The 13,339-nt window shown below is 41.4% G+C and overlaps 1 protein-coding gene across 1 annotated transcript in view; it reads left to right on the top strand.

Moving 5' to 3' along the window:
- CDC16 (cell division cycle 16) overlaps positions 1 to 13,339 on the top strand; it is a gene marked incomplete in the record, with an annotated part of 57,692 nt that overhangs the window by 9,662 nt on the left and 34,691 nt on the right. Inside the window, 4 exon segments of the mRNA XM_073614732.1 lie at positions 1,456 to 1,596; positions 6,421 to 6,580; positions 8,830 to 8,921; positions 11,247 to 11,380. Of these exon segments, the coding sequence (XP_073470833.1) occupies positions 1,456 to 1,596; positions 6,421 to 6,580; positions 8,830 to 8,921; positions 11,247 to 11,380 (527 nt within the window).

A 13,339-nucleotide genomic window follows, 5' to 3' on the forward strand; every position in this document is an offset into this window, starting at 1 on the left:
AAAAAAATCCAATAAACTCAATTTTATTCATACGTTTAGGCCAAAATTTATTCGGCCACATGTCTTTGGTAAAAAAAATGTCAATAAGTGTATATTTATTGGTTTGCGCAAAAGTTATAGCGTCTACAAGCTAGGGTACATTTTCTGGAATTTACACAGCTTTTAGTTTGACTGCCTATGTCATTTCTTGAGGTGCTAAAATGGCAGGGCAGTACAAACCCCCCCCCAAATGACCCCATTTTGGAAAGTAGACACCCCAAGGAAATTGCTGAGAGGCATGTTGAGCCCATTGAATATTAATTTTTTTTGTCTCAAGTGATTGAAGAATGACAAAAAAAAAAAAAAATTACAAAAAGTTGTCACTAAATGATATATTGCTCACACAGGTCATGGGCATATGTGGAATTGCACCCCAAAATACATTTAGCTGCTTCTCCTGAGTACGGGGATACCACATGTGTGGGACTTTTTGGGAGCCTAGCCGCGTACGGGACCCCGAAAACCAATCTCTGCCTTCAGGATTTCTAAGGGTGTAAATTTTTGATTTCACTCTTCACTGCCTATCACAGTTTCGGAGGCCATGGAATGCCCAGATGGCACAACCCCACAACCCCCCCCCCCCCCCCCCCAAATGACCCCATTTTGGAAAGTAGACACCCCAAGCTATTTGCTGAGAGGCATGGTGAGTATTTTGCAGCTCTCATGCAGATCTCAAACGCTACCAGAAAAACTTAGCGATCGCAGGGATCAGGCCTGACTCTGCGAACGCTGCAGTTATGCGTTTAGTGTTTTGTAAGTGACAGTGATCAATCGATACTGCACTTGGGTGGGCTGGGCGGAGGGGCAAAACACAGGTGCTAGCAGGTATCTGGGCTGATCCCCCCTAAACTGCTGGGGACGCTAGTATAATTCTGATCGGATCAGATATTGATCCGTTCTGCCGACGTACATCGTCGTGCGGCGGTCGGCAACTGGTTAATCAGCAATCACATTGTTACAGCAGAAGCACTTCTGCTGTAACGATGTCATCACTTTTGACACATTTTTGGACACCCATAGTGTGCTGGTAACAATCTTTTGAGCTACTGGGAGGAGGGGGTTATGGCATTCATATCCTTGCTAATCGTGTCTTTAAAATGAACTGCTAAACAGCTACAAGTATAATACTGAATACTGACGAGCACTTCTTTGAGAATGATTCTGAAGCTAGCTAATAGCTAACATCTGATTGTTGGTGCATGAGAAGCAGACCCTTTACTTGTCATTACAGTGAGTGTAGTGCTGGAGATTCTTTTTAAGGTGCTTATAATTATTAATTTGTCTAGTTTGGGAAGCATTTTGAGACATAAAGGGATTTCAAAGGAAAATATATATATTTTTTTTTTTCTCTAGAACATTAGAAATGTTTTCATACTCATTATTAACATGGTCTCTTTTTTCTTATTTCTTTTCAAGTATGCAGCAAAAGAGTACCAGCAGGCTCTTGATATCCTAGATATGGAGGAGCCCATCAGTAAAAAGCTGTTCGATAAGAATACAAAGGAAGAAAAGATCTTAAGGGATAGTTCTGGAGAATGGCAAATATCACAGTCCTCGGTAAAATCTGAGTTGATAAACCATTGTCACAGACTGATAAGATTACGCTATTTGTATCGTTAACCCTGCTGCTAGCAGTTGTATTCAGTCAGCTGTGACACTCATGGTTGCTTGAATACCCAAACAGTGACTGCATCTGATAGGATGCTGTCCCTATTCAGCCAACAATTTTACACCTGGTGGCTTTTACAAACCCAATTCCAAAAAAAGGTGTGTTGCTGTGTAAAATCTACATAAAAATGGAATGCAATGATTTTAAATCTCATAAAACCATATTTTTAATTCTCAATAGAAAACTGAAAACATATCAAATGTTTAAACTGTTAACCACTTTAAGGAAAAAATAAGGTAATTTTGAAATTGATGGCAGCAACAAGTCTCAAAAAAATTGGGATAGGGCCATGTTTACCACGATGTAGCATCCCCTCTTCTTTTAATAACACTCTGTAAACCTCTGACAACCGAGGAGACCAGTTCCTAGAGTTTTGGGAGAGGAATGTTATCCCATTCTTGCCTGATATAGGATTCTAACTGCTCAACTGTTCTGGCCAGTTAAGCACCTGGACTCTTCTACTAGGAAGCTATGCTGTTGTCATAGATCCAGTATGTGGCTTAGCATCGTCCTGCTGAAATATGCAAGGCCTTCCCTTAACAAAATACATTATATTGGGACGCCTGCCTTTACACGCACATGAACTTTAACCACGGTCGTGCGACGCTGTACCCAAACAAAATTGACGTCCTTTTTTTCCCACAAATAGAGCTTTCTTTTGGTGGTATTTGATCATCTCTGCATTTTTTTATTTTTTTGCGCTATAAACAAAAAAAGAGCGACAGTTTTGGAAAAAACACAACATTTTGTACCTTTTGCTGTAATAAATAGCCCCAATTTTTTTTCAGTTTAGGCCGATATGTAATCTTCTACATATTTTTGGCAATAAAAATTGCAAAAAGCGTATATTGATTGGTTCGCGCAAAAGTTATAGCATCTACAAAATAGGGGATAGTCTTCTAGCATTTTATTATTATTTTTTTTTACTAGTAATGGCAGCGATCTGCGATTTTTATCTAGATTATGGCGAACACATCGGACACTTTTGACACATTTTTGGGTCGATTGACATTTATACAGCAATCAGTGCTATAAAAATGCACTGATTACTGTATAAATGTCACTGGCAGGGAAGGGGTTAACACTAGGGAGCGATCAAGGGGTTAACTGTGTTCCCTATGTGTGTGTGTGTTCTAACTGTGGGGGATGGGACTGACTAGGGGGATGAGAGATCGTGGTTCCCAGCTCTTAGGAACTCACAATCTCTCCTCTCCTCTCCTCTCCTCACAGAACTGTTTTGCCTCTCATGCCCATGATCGCTCATGGCCAGCGGTCATGAGCATCGCGTGCGCACGCCTGCTATCCCGCTTAAAGATACCGACGTATAGCTACAATGGTTCGCGGGATCGTGCCGACCTGCCGCAGTATAATGACGCTGGCTGGTCGGCAAGTGGTTAGAGGACGTAAATCCTGATGAGTTTAACCTTTCTTTTTTTTTCCCCTGCAAAGTAAAAGCACAATGGGCTAGTATGCATCGCCAGAGGCGCATTTGTGAGGTCAGGCACTGATGTGGATGTTAAGGCCTGGCTCACAGTCTCCGCTCTAATTCATCCCAAAGGTATTCTGTCGGGTTGAGGTCAGGACTCTGGATCAACTGTGGATATAGGATTGGGTATATGGGATTGTTTGATATAATTTTTTATTTATATTTATGGTTGAACTAGATGGACTTGTGTCTTTTTTCTACCTGACTAACTATGTAACTTCACTGGGTATATGTAGGGATTTACAACCACTTGAACTATTTCTGTACCGACACTTTCAACCCCTCCTGCCCTGCCCAATTTTCAGCTTTAAGCACTGTTGCACTTTGAATGACAATTGTGCAGTCATACAACACTAAATCCATATGAATTTATTTTATTTTTTTCACACAAATAGCGCTTTCTTAGGGTGATATTTGATCACTACTTGTTTTTTTATTTTTTGCTAAATAAACAAAAAAGATCAAAACATTAAAAAAATAAAAAATTAAAGGGGGGGTGTTCCTTGTTTTCTGTTATAAAATTTTGCAAATAAATGTTCCATAATATTTAAGCCAAAATTTTTACTGCTACATTTCTTTTGTGAAAATAATCCAAATCGGTGTATATTATTTAGTCTGTAGGAAAGTTATGCCGCGTACACACGAGCGGACTTTACGGCAGACTTTGCCCGGCGGACTGGATTTCGTCAGACAATTCGATGTGTGTGGGATCCAGCGGACTTTGTTTTCTCAAAAGTTGGACAGACTTAGATTTGAAACATGTTTTAAATTAATCCGTCGAAATCGAGTCCGGTCGAAAAGTCCGCTCGTCTGTATGCTAGTTCGACGGACAAAAAGCCACGCTAGGGCAGCTATTGGCTACTGGCTATGAACTTCCTTGTTTTAGTCCGGTTGTACGTCATCACGTACGAATTCGACAGACTTTGGTGGATTGTGTGTAGGCAAGTCCGTTCATTCAGAAAGTCCGTCGTAAAGTACGTTGAAAAGTCCGCCGGGCAAAGTCTGCCGTAAAGACCGCTCGTGTGTACGCGGCATTAGAGTCCACGAACTTGGGGTATGTGTATACAGTGGCTTGCGAAAGTATTCGTCCCCCTTGAACTTTTCAACCTTTTGCCACATTTCAGGCTTCAAACATAAAGATATAAAATTTTTATTTTTTGTGAAGAATCACCAACAAGTGGGACACAATTGTGAAGTGGAACGAAATCTTTTGGATTTTTGAAACTTTTTTAACTAATAAAAAAATGAAAAGTGGTGCGTGCAAAATTATTCGGCCCCCTTGTGTTAATACTTTGTAGAGCCACCTTTTGCTGCGATTACAGCTGCAAGTCGCTTGGGGTATATCTCTATCAGTTTTGCACATCGAGAGACTGAAATTCTTGCCCATTCTTCCTTGCAAAACAGCTCGAGCTCAGTGAGGTTGGATGGAGAGCGTTTGTGAACAGCAGTTTTCAGCTCTTTCCACAGATTCTCGATTGGATTCAGGTCTGGACTTTGACTTGGCCATTCTAACACCTGGATACGTTTATTTGTGACCATTCCTTTGTAGATTTTGCTGTATGTTTGGGATCATTGTCTTGTTGGAAGATAAATCTCCGTCCCAGTTTCAGGTCTTTTGCAGACTCCAACAGGTTTTCATCCAGAATGGTCCTGTATTTGGCTGCATCCATCTTCCCCTCAATTTTAACCATCTTCCCTGTCCCTGCTGAAGAAAAGCAGGCCCAAACCATGATGCTGCCACCACCATGTTTGACAGTGGGGATGGTGTGTTGAGTGTGATGAGCTGTGTTGCTTTTACGCCAAACATATCGTTTTGCATTGTGGCCAAAAAGTTCGATTTTGGTTTCATCGGACCAGAGCACCTTCTTCCACATGTTTGATGTGTCTCCCAGGTGGCTTGTGGCAAACTTTAGACAAGACTTTTTATGGATATCTTTGAGAAATGGCTTTCTTCTTGCCACTCTTCCATAAAGGCCAGATTTGTGCAGTGTACGACTGATTGTTGTCCTATGGACAGACTCTCCCACCTCAGCTGTAGTTCTCTGCAGTTCATCCAGAGTGATCATGGGCCTCTTGGCTGCACCTCTGATCAGTCTTCTCCTTGTCTGAGCTGAAAGTTTAGAGGGACAGCCAGGTCTTGGTAGATTTGCAGTGGTCTGATACTCCTTCCATTTCAAAATGATCGCTTGCACAGTGCTCCTTGGGATGTTTAAAGCTTGGGAAATCTTTTTGTATCCAAATCCGGCTTTAAACTTCTCCACAACAGTATTACGGACCTGCCTGGTGTGTTCCTTGGTCTTCATGATACTCTCTGCGCTTTCAACAGAACCCTGAGACTATCACAGAGCAGGTGCATTTATACAGAGACTTGATTACACACAGGTGGATTCTATTTATCACCATCAGTCATTTAGGACATCATTGGATCATTCAGAGATCCTTGCTGAACTTCTGGAGTGAGTTTGCTGCACTGAAAGTAAAGGGGCCGAATAATTTTGCACGCACCACTTTTCAGTTTTTTAATTGCTAAAAAAGTTTAAAATATCCAATAGATTTCGTTCCACTTCACAATTGTGTCCCACTTGTAGGTGATTCTTCACAAAAAATTAAAATTTTATATCTTTATGTTTGAAGCCTGAAATGTGGCAAAAGTTTGAAAAGTTCAAGGGGGCCGAATACTTTCGCAAGCCACTGTATGTATATGTGTGTGTATATATAGATAGATATATCTATATCTGAAATATATCTTATCTATCTGAAAATTGATCAGTAGTGATGGCCTATCTCATTTCTTGAGGCCAGAAAATGCCAGAACAGGACAAATATTCCCCAAATGACCTCCTTTTTGGAAAGTAGACAGTTCAAGGTATTTAGTAATAGGCATGGTGATTTATTGAAGTTGGAATTTTTTTTTTTTTTTTTCACAATGGCTCCTTTTTTTTTTTTTTTTTTTTTTTTTTTTTTTTATGTTGTTTTTTGTTGTTTTTTTGTTTTACATACTGTCACCAGTGCAGTACAGCATCATCATATGACTGGTGTCGGTATGTTTAAAAAAAAAAAAAAAAAAAAAAAAGTAATGTAACTCAATGAATAAACCTTTTAAAATTTATGTTGAAGAATATAATAGTCTACAGAGTTCTCACATGACTGACATTACTGCTTTTTTACCTTTTTTTTTCTGGGGTTTTCACAGCTTTTTTTTTTCTTATTTAATAATATTTTGTAGATAAAGAGCTCCATTTGCTTGTTGCGTGGAAAGATATATGATGCCTTGGATAACAGAATGCTAGCAACTTACAGCTACAAAGAGGCCTTGAAGTTTGATGTTTACTGCTTTGAAGCATTTGACCTTTTAACAGCACACCATATGTTAACAGCACAAGAAGGTTGGAATTTTTCATAATAACCTCTAATTCATGACTAGAATGCACTTCCATTTATGAAGATGATACAGATAATGGTGTAGTTTGGGAGCTTTATTAGAAGTAATTTCCTTCTGTCAGTTGTCTAACTACACTAGAGCTACATACTACAATCAAGCATTATATCAAATACTTATACTTAGTAAATATAGGTATATTTTCATATGACATGCAGTTTGATGGTACTGTGTGTGATAATTTTGCCTGATCTGTAAGTAACATTGTAATTGATGATTATTAAAGGAGAAGTCCAGCCTGAGCTCGTTTGGCTGGGCTTCTCATATGGATCACAGGAGTGCAATACGTTTTGCACTCCTGTGACCCGTTTCAGTCCGCTCTCTGCTGACATCATAGGAATCAGTCCAGCGTCATCATGACAAAGACTGGATCCGCCAAGTGCCTGGACTGATGACTGACTCAACCTCTCAGCAAGCTGCTGGTACCCTGAGACGACCGCTCCACGCCCCTCCACAGCTCAGCGCTCCAGTGAGCAGAGAGGAGAGCTGCTGATTGACAATCAGCAGCTCTCTGCTCGGGGATCTGTGAGAACTGAGCCATCAACGGTGTTGGATTGCTCGGTTCTCAGTGCAGAGGCGCCGGGGGACAGATGCAGCATCAGACCGATGCTGCATCCACCTAGGTAAGTATGAATGAGCAAAAAAAAACCATACTTCTCTCTTTTAAGAATTTTATATCGCATTAGGAAGCCCCTGTTTGTTGAAGCTTACATTCTAAAGGGAGAGGCAAGTGATACAAGGGATTAATGGTGAGGAATGAGTTAATGGAGGAAGTAAAAGTACAGTATGGAAGTGGGTTAGGCTTTCCTGAAGAAAGGAGTTCTCAACGATTGCCTAAAGGTGGACAGAATCAGAGATAGCTGGACAGATTGGGAGTTCCATAAGAAGGGAGAAGCTCTAGAGAATTCTTGGAGGTGAGAATGGAATTGGGAGACGAGGGGGCTGGAGAACACCTCTAGAGAGTAAAGCTGCACGATTAATCGTTAAAAAATTGCGATCTTGATTCAACCCCCCCCCCCCCCCCCCCCCTCACGATCTTAATCCAGCATCTCCACAATTCATGTAGGTGCAGAGCCATTCTCTGCTTAGAGCTGTCAAAGGGAAAAAAAAGCTGGTAAAGTTTATCACAACATTGCTCAGCATAAAGAGAAACATTGTATTATTTGGTTCTTTTAGAACAAAGGAATGAACTTCGCTCTGTAAATGAGGTCAGTTTAACCACTTAAAGACTAAACCTTTTTCTGACATTTGTTGTTTACAAGGTAAAATCAGTATTTTGTGCTAGAAAATCACTTAAACCCCCCAAACATTACAGTAATACCTCGGATTGCGAGTAACACCGTTAACGAGCGTTCCACAATACGAGCTATTACTTTAAAAAAAATCCTGACTCGGTTCGCAAGTGTTGTCTTGCAAACGAACAGGATTCAAGCCTCTGCGGTGTGCAATACCGCATTTGGCCAGAGGTGCGAGGGCGCCGGTGACACTCGGAGCATCTCGGAAATACTGGGAAACGCTACGTACCCGAGGGTTTCCGAGTGTCTCCGGGGCCCCCCCCACCTCTGGCCACATGTGGTACTGCATACAATAGGAGTCAATGTGGAACGAATTATCTTCGTTTCCATTGACTTCTATGGGGAAACTCGCTTTGATATGCGAGTGCTTTGGATTACAAGTGTGTGTGTGTGTGTGTGTGTGTATGTATATGTGTATATATATGTATATGTGTATATATATATATATATATATATATATATATATATATATATATATATATATATATATATATATATATATATATATATATATATATATATATAATTTTTAGCAGGGACCCAATAGAATAAAACGGCTGTCGTTGCAATATTTTATGTCGCACTGTATTTGTGCAGCGGCCTTTCAAAAGCAATCGTGAGAGAATCGCAATGTTTATTCTAAGCAAAATAATTGTGATTCTCATTTTATCCAGAATCATGCAGCTGAGAGAGAGAGAGAAAGAGACTTGATTCTTAACTGAGGTGGAATTAAATTGTTGGCATGGGGTGGTAGTGGTTGCAGACACATTAGGCCAGTGATTTTCATGAAGGCCATTATTCAGAAGTCCACCATATAAATATTAATTTCACTTGTGCTAACACCAGTGGTTATGCCTTGATTCACGTTCTACCTTTCCGAAATACATTTTTTACTTTGCAGAGAAAGAACTTCTCGATTCCCTACCCATTAGTAAGAAATGTCCAGAAGATCAGGAACTCCTCCGTTTCCTCTTTGAGAACAAGCTGAAAAAGGTAAAAAGAGTGACTGACATACATGAATACTTATAAAATGAGTACATTTTGTGTATTTTGGCATTTACTCCTGCTAAGTAAACTAAAACTTATTGTCAATTTCTTTTAAAATATGAGCACATTTAAAGCCTATCAAATGAAAACTGAGGCAAGAGATTATTTTTTTTTTTTTGTGTGTGCATGTATGCAGTATATGAAGCACCACATAACTTAAAGTGATATTAAGCCCTGGTCCACACCAGTGTGACTAGTCATGCAAGTTGACCCCATTGTTTAAAATTGCATGGCAAGTTGCACCCCATTGACAGTAATAGAACCAAATTGTTGCAACTCAAGTCGCAGTGACTTTGAAAAATGTTGCTGTGTTAATTTTTTGCGATGCGACTTACATTGACTTCTATTAAATGAAGTCGCAAGCCGCAATGAAATGGCACATCAAAGTTGCACTGATTGGGCGGCTTTGAAATCATGCTGCAGTAGCGCGATTTTAAAGCTGCACTGGTGTGAACTAGGGCTAAAGGTTTTTTTTGTTTTTTTTTTGGCTAAAGTTGTTATACTTCTGTTCTGTGCAACAATATTGCACAGAGTGGTCACATACCTCCTCTTTGTCAGTGCCATGCCAGGCCTGTCCCCTCCTCCCTGATCCAGGCTCTAAGGAGGTACCCTGTGCACCTGTGCTCCTTAGTTGGGCTGTGTGCATACATATACACAGCGCTAGCAACCCATGCCCTTGCTCCTTCCTCTCAGGATTTTGACTGACAGCAGCAAGAGCCTATGGCTTCTGCTGTTCTCAGTGTCTCCGGTAAGACCAGGAAGTGTGAGGAGCAGTGCTGAAGCCAAGATAGAACTGGATCGGTGACAGGGTCAGGTAAGTGTTTAGGGATGTATTAAGGCAAAACAAATATAGATTTTAGAACTAGTGGTTCTAAAGACTCTAGGATGGAAAAGGAGCTGGGGGTCCTAGTAGATGATAGGCTCAGCAATGGCATGCAATGCCAAACTGCTGCTAACAAAGCAAACAGAATATAGGCATGCATTAAAAAGGGGATTAATTCCAGAGATAAAACCATAATTCTCCCGCTCTAGAAGACTCTGGTCCGGCCGCACCTAGAGTATGCTGTCCAGTTCTGGTCACCAGTCCTCAGGATGGATGTACTGGAAATGGAGCGAGTACAAAGAAGGGCAACAAAGCTAATAAAGGGTCTGGAGGATCTTAGTTATGAGGAAAGGTTGCGAGCACTGAACTTATTCTCTCTGGAGAAGAGACACTTGAGAGGGGATATGATTTCAATATACAAATACCGTACTGGTGACCCCACAATAGGGATAAAACTTTTTCCCAGAAGGGAGTTTAACAAGACTTGTGGCCACTCATTAAAATTAGAAGAAAAGAGGTTTAACCTTAAACTACGTAGAGGGTTCTTTACAGTAATGCCCTGTACACACGGTCGGACTTTGCTCGGACATTCCGACAACAAAATCCTAGGATTTTTTCAGACGGATGTTGGCTCAAACTTGTCTTGCATACACACGGTCACACAAAGTTGTCAGAAAATCCAATCGTTCTGAACGCGGTGATGTAAAACACGTACGTCGGGACTATAAACGGGGCAGTGGCCAATAGCTTTCATCTCTTTATTTATTCTGAGCATGCATGGCACTTTGTCCGTCGGATTTGTGTACACACGATCGGAATTTCCGACAATGTATTTTGTTGTCGGAAAATTTTATATCCTGCTCTCAAACTTTGTGTGTCGGAAAATCCGATGGAAAATGTGTGATGGAGCCTACACACGGTCGGAATTTCCGACAACAAGGTCCTATCACACATTTTCCGTCGGAAAATCTGACCGTGTGTACGGGGCATAAGAGTGGCAAGGATGTGGAATTCCCTTCTACGGGCGGTGGCCTCAGCGGGGGGCATTGATAGTTTCCTATTAGAACGGTTCCATTGCAATGCATGGAGCACGACTTGTCAGGCGGCTTGTCAGCTTCTGTTTGAACCTGGCACTTATGGATGGGGAAATAGAACATATTTACTTATTCTGTTTTGAAAAAGAAGGCTTCTCCAGGATTTCTTTTGATCTACGTACTCCTTTTGCTAATGTATGATTGGCTGTTAGGGAGTAGCAAGGAACCATGCAAGTCTTAATGGATGCGAGGGTAACGATGGGTCAAGAAGTTGTAGAATCAAACAGCTATGTAGAATACCATAACAATATTTTCATCATAGGGTTATTTACTGCATAAAAACACCCATGTTTTTGTTGTCATTGTTTTTACCTTTTTTGCTGCAGTAACTTTAACTATGGTGGTGTTTTTCAGTACAACAAACCTAGTGAAACAGTAATTCCAGAATCTGTAGATGGGCTTCAGGAAAACTTAGATGTAGTGGTCTCCTTGGCAGAAAGACATTACTACAACTGTGATTTCAAGATGTGTTATAAACTCACGTCTGCGTAAGTAAAAGTGTTTCACTACTCTTATGTCTTTTGTTGTATTTCTAAAAAATTGTTCTGTGCTAAATTCTGTTTGGTAAAGACAGGGGATTATTCACCTGCCCATACTGATAGGATATGGTGAAATAAACTAATCAAATTAATTTGGTGAAATAATATATATAATATACTTGGCCCCTTATATTTTTGTATCCAGATCCAGAAATGTTTCTACATGTGTATGAATATTCTAAAATAAATACAATTAATCACGAAAGACAAAACCAGGGACTGGTTACCAAGTCGCTAAAGTGGCCCACACTCTTCAAAAGTTTGGTTTGGGTACCCCTGAGATATATATTATATATATATAAATGTTGGTATCATTTTCCAGTAAAATAAGGGGTAGAAATTATGAAAGTGAGATAGAAGTTAGGTAAGATCGAGGGTGTCACTCCCTGGCAATATACAGTGAGGGAATAGGTATATAAACTCAGTAGTGAGCAAGAGCGGAACTACATTCAGTTTCCCCAAACGCAGGACATTACTTGTAGATGTGGATCAGTGGTATTGAAATATTACCAAGACCAGGGTTGCCAACTGTCAGTAATTTTATGGACAGTTTGTAAAAATCAACTGTCTGTAAATATCAAGGGCTGATAATATGTCATGCTGTGTTGACTTTAAGTGTACACCAGGCAAATTACTTGTGTAACAAAGTCCCGGGCCTCTTTAGGCCTAATAGTTACCTCCAGAGTTAGGGAGAGCTGACATCCTTCAGTGTAGTGTGGGTTACAAGGCATGGTGGGTGTAATGCAAGATGAACAGGTTGGTGTCAGGCACTTTTTGAATGCAAAGAGATTTATTGTCTCTTAAACAGAACTAGGGGAGAGAGGGTTAGGGCCAGGACACCCTTAGGTAGATGCGATGTTAATTGGCAGACTCTGAGACTTCTATAGGCAGACAGCTATACAGGTGAAGGCCTCCAGCCGGACACCACTTCTGTATAGGTAGGAGCTGTCTCCTATGGCAACAATCCTGTAGCTGTTACTAACGCTAAAGGTATTCAACTATCTGCAACATGAAGAGTTCTCTTTACCCCACACTCACTCACTGTGGGTCTTCACTCAACGAGCTCCCAGTCTCTCTCACTAGACTTCAGATCCACTAGCCACTGGATCCCCTGAGCTCTTTCACTGTTGCGCTCAGTATCTTCCTCGGGCGTCACCCCCGCCTCACTGCTGAGTCCCTGGCTTGGCACTCACAGATGCTCTTCAAGCTTCACCCCTGCTGACACGTTAGGTCCCTGGCTTGGCACTCCACAAGGGTCACTTCTGCTGTCCTGCTGGGTCCCTGACTTGGCACTTGCTGAAGCTTTCCCACTTCTTCACCGTCCCCCGCTGGCGAGAAGTCTGCTCTGGTACTGGCCTCAGCTTACTCGCAATGATCTCCGGTAGCATGGTGAATGCTCCCTTAGTGGCGACAGCTTTCCTTCCACCTCCGATCACGACTGGTTCCCCGGCCGGCGGAACTGTTACTTCTGGTTGGACTACAAGCCTTCAGTCCCAACTCTACGCTGCTCTCCTGCCTCTGGATAGGCCCTCAGACAGCCTAGCAGCCAGATGTCCCCGGGATAGGCCTTAGATTTCTGGCCTAGCAGCCCGGGGCAATACAACACACGTCCACCCAGACAGCCGTCCAGGTGGCACAGAACCCTGATCACCTGACTCCACCCAAATAAAAAGGCTCTCCCAGCAGGCCAAGGGACCCAAGAAAATTCCTGCCCATTGGCTGAGACACCCTAATCATTCCTAATCTGTCCTTGCAATGCCCTTGTCTTGTCACCAGATACCCGGGCACACCTATTGACAGAAGAGAGAAGTGCAGCAATTCCAGAATTGGGGCGAAATCAATTGACCTCCTATTAAATTGGCCAAGGCAACTATAACTTGGCAGATACATTTAATAGCAAATGCAAAC

This window comes from Aquarana catesbeiana, linkage group LG02 (genome assembly GCF_042186555.1).
Source record: "Aquarana catesbeiana isolate 2022-GZ linkage group LG02, ASM4218655v1, whole genome shotgun sequence".
In the NCBI taxonomy this organism is placed as follows: Eukaryota; Metazoa; Chordata; class Amphibia; order Anura; family Ranidae; genus Aquarana; species Aquarana catesbeiana.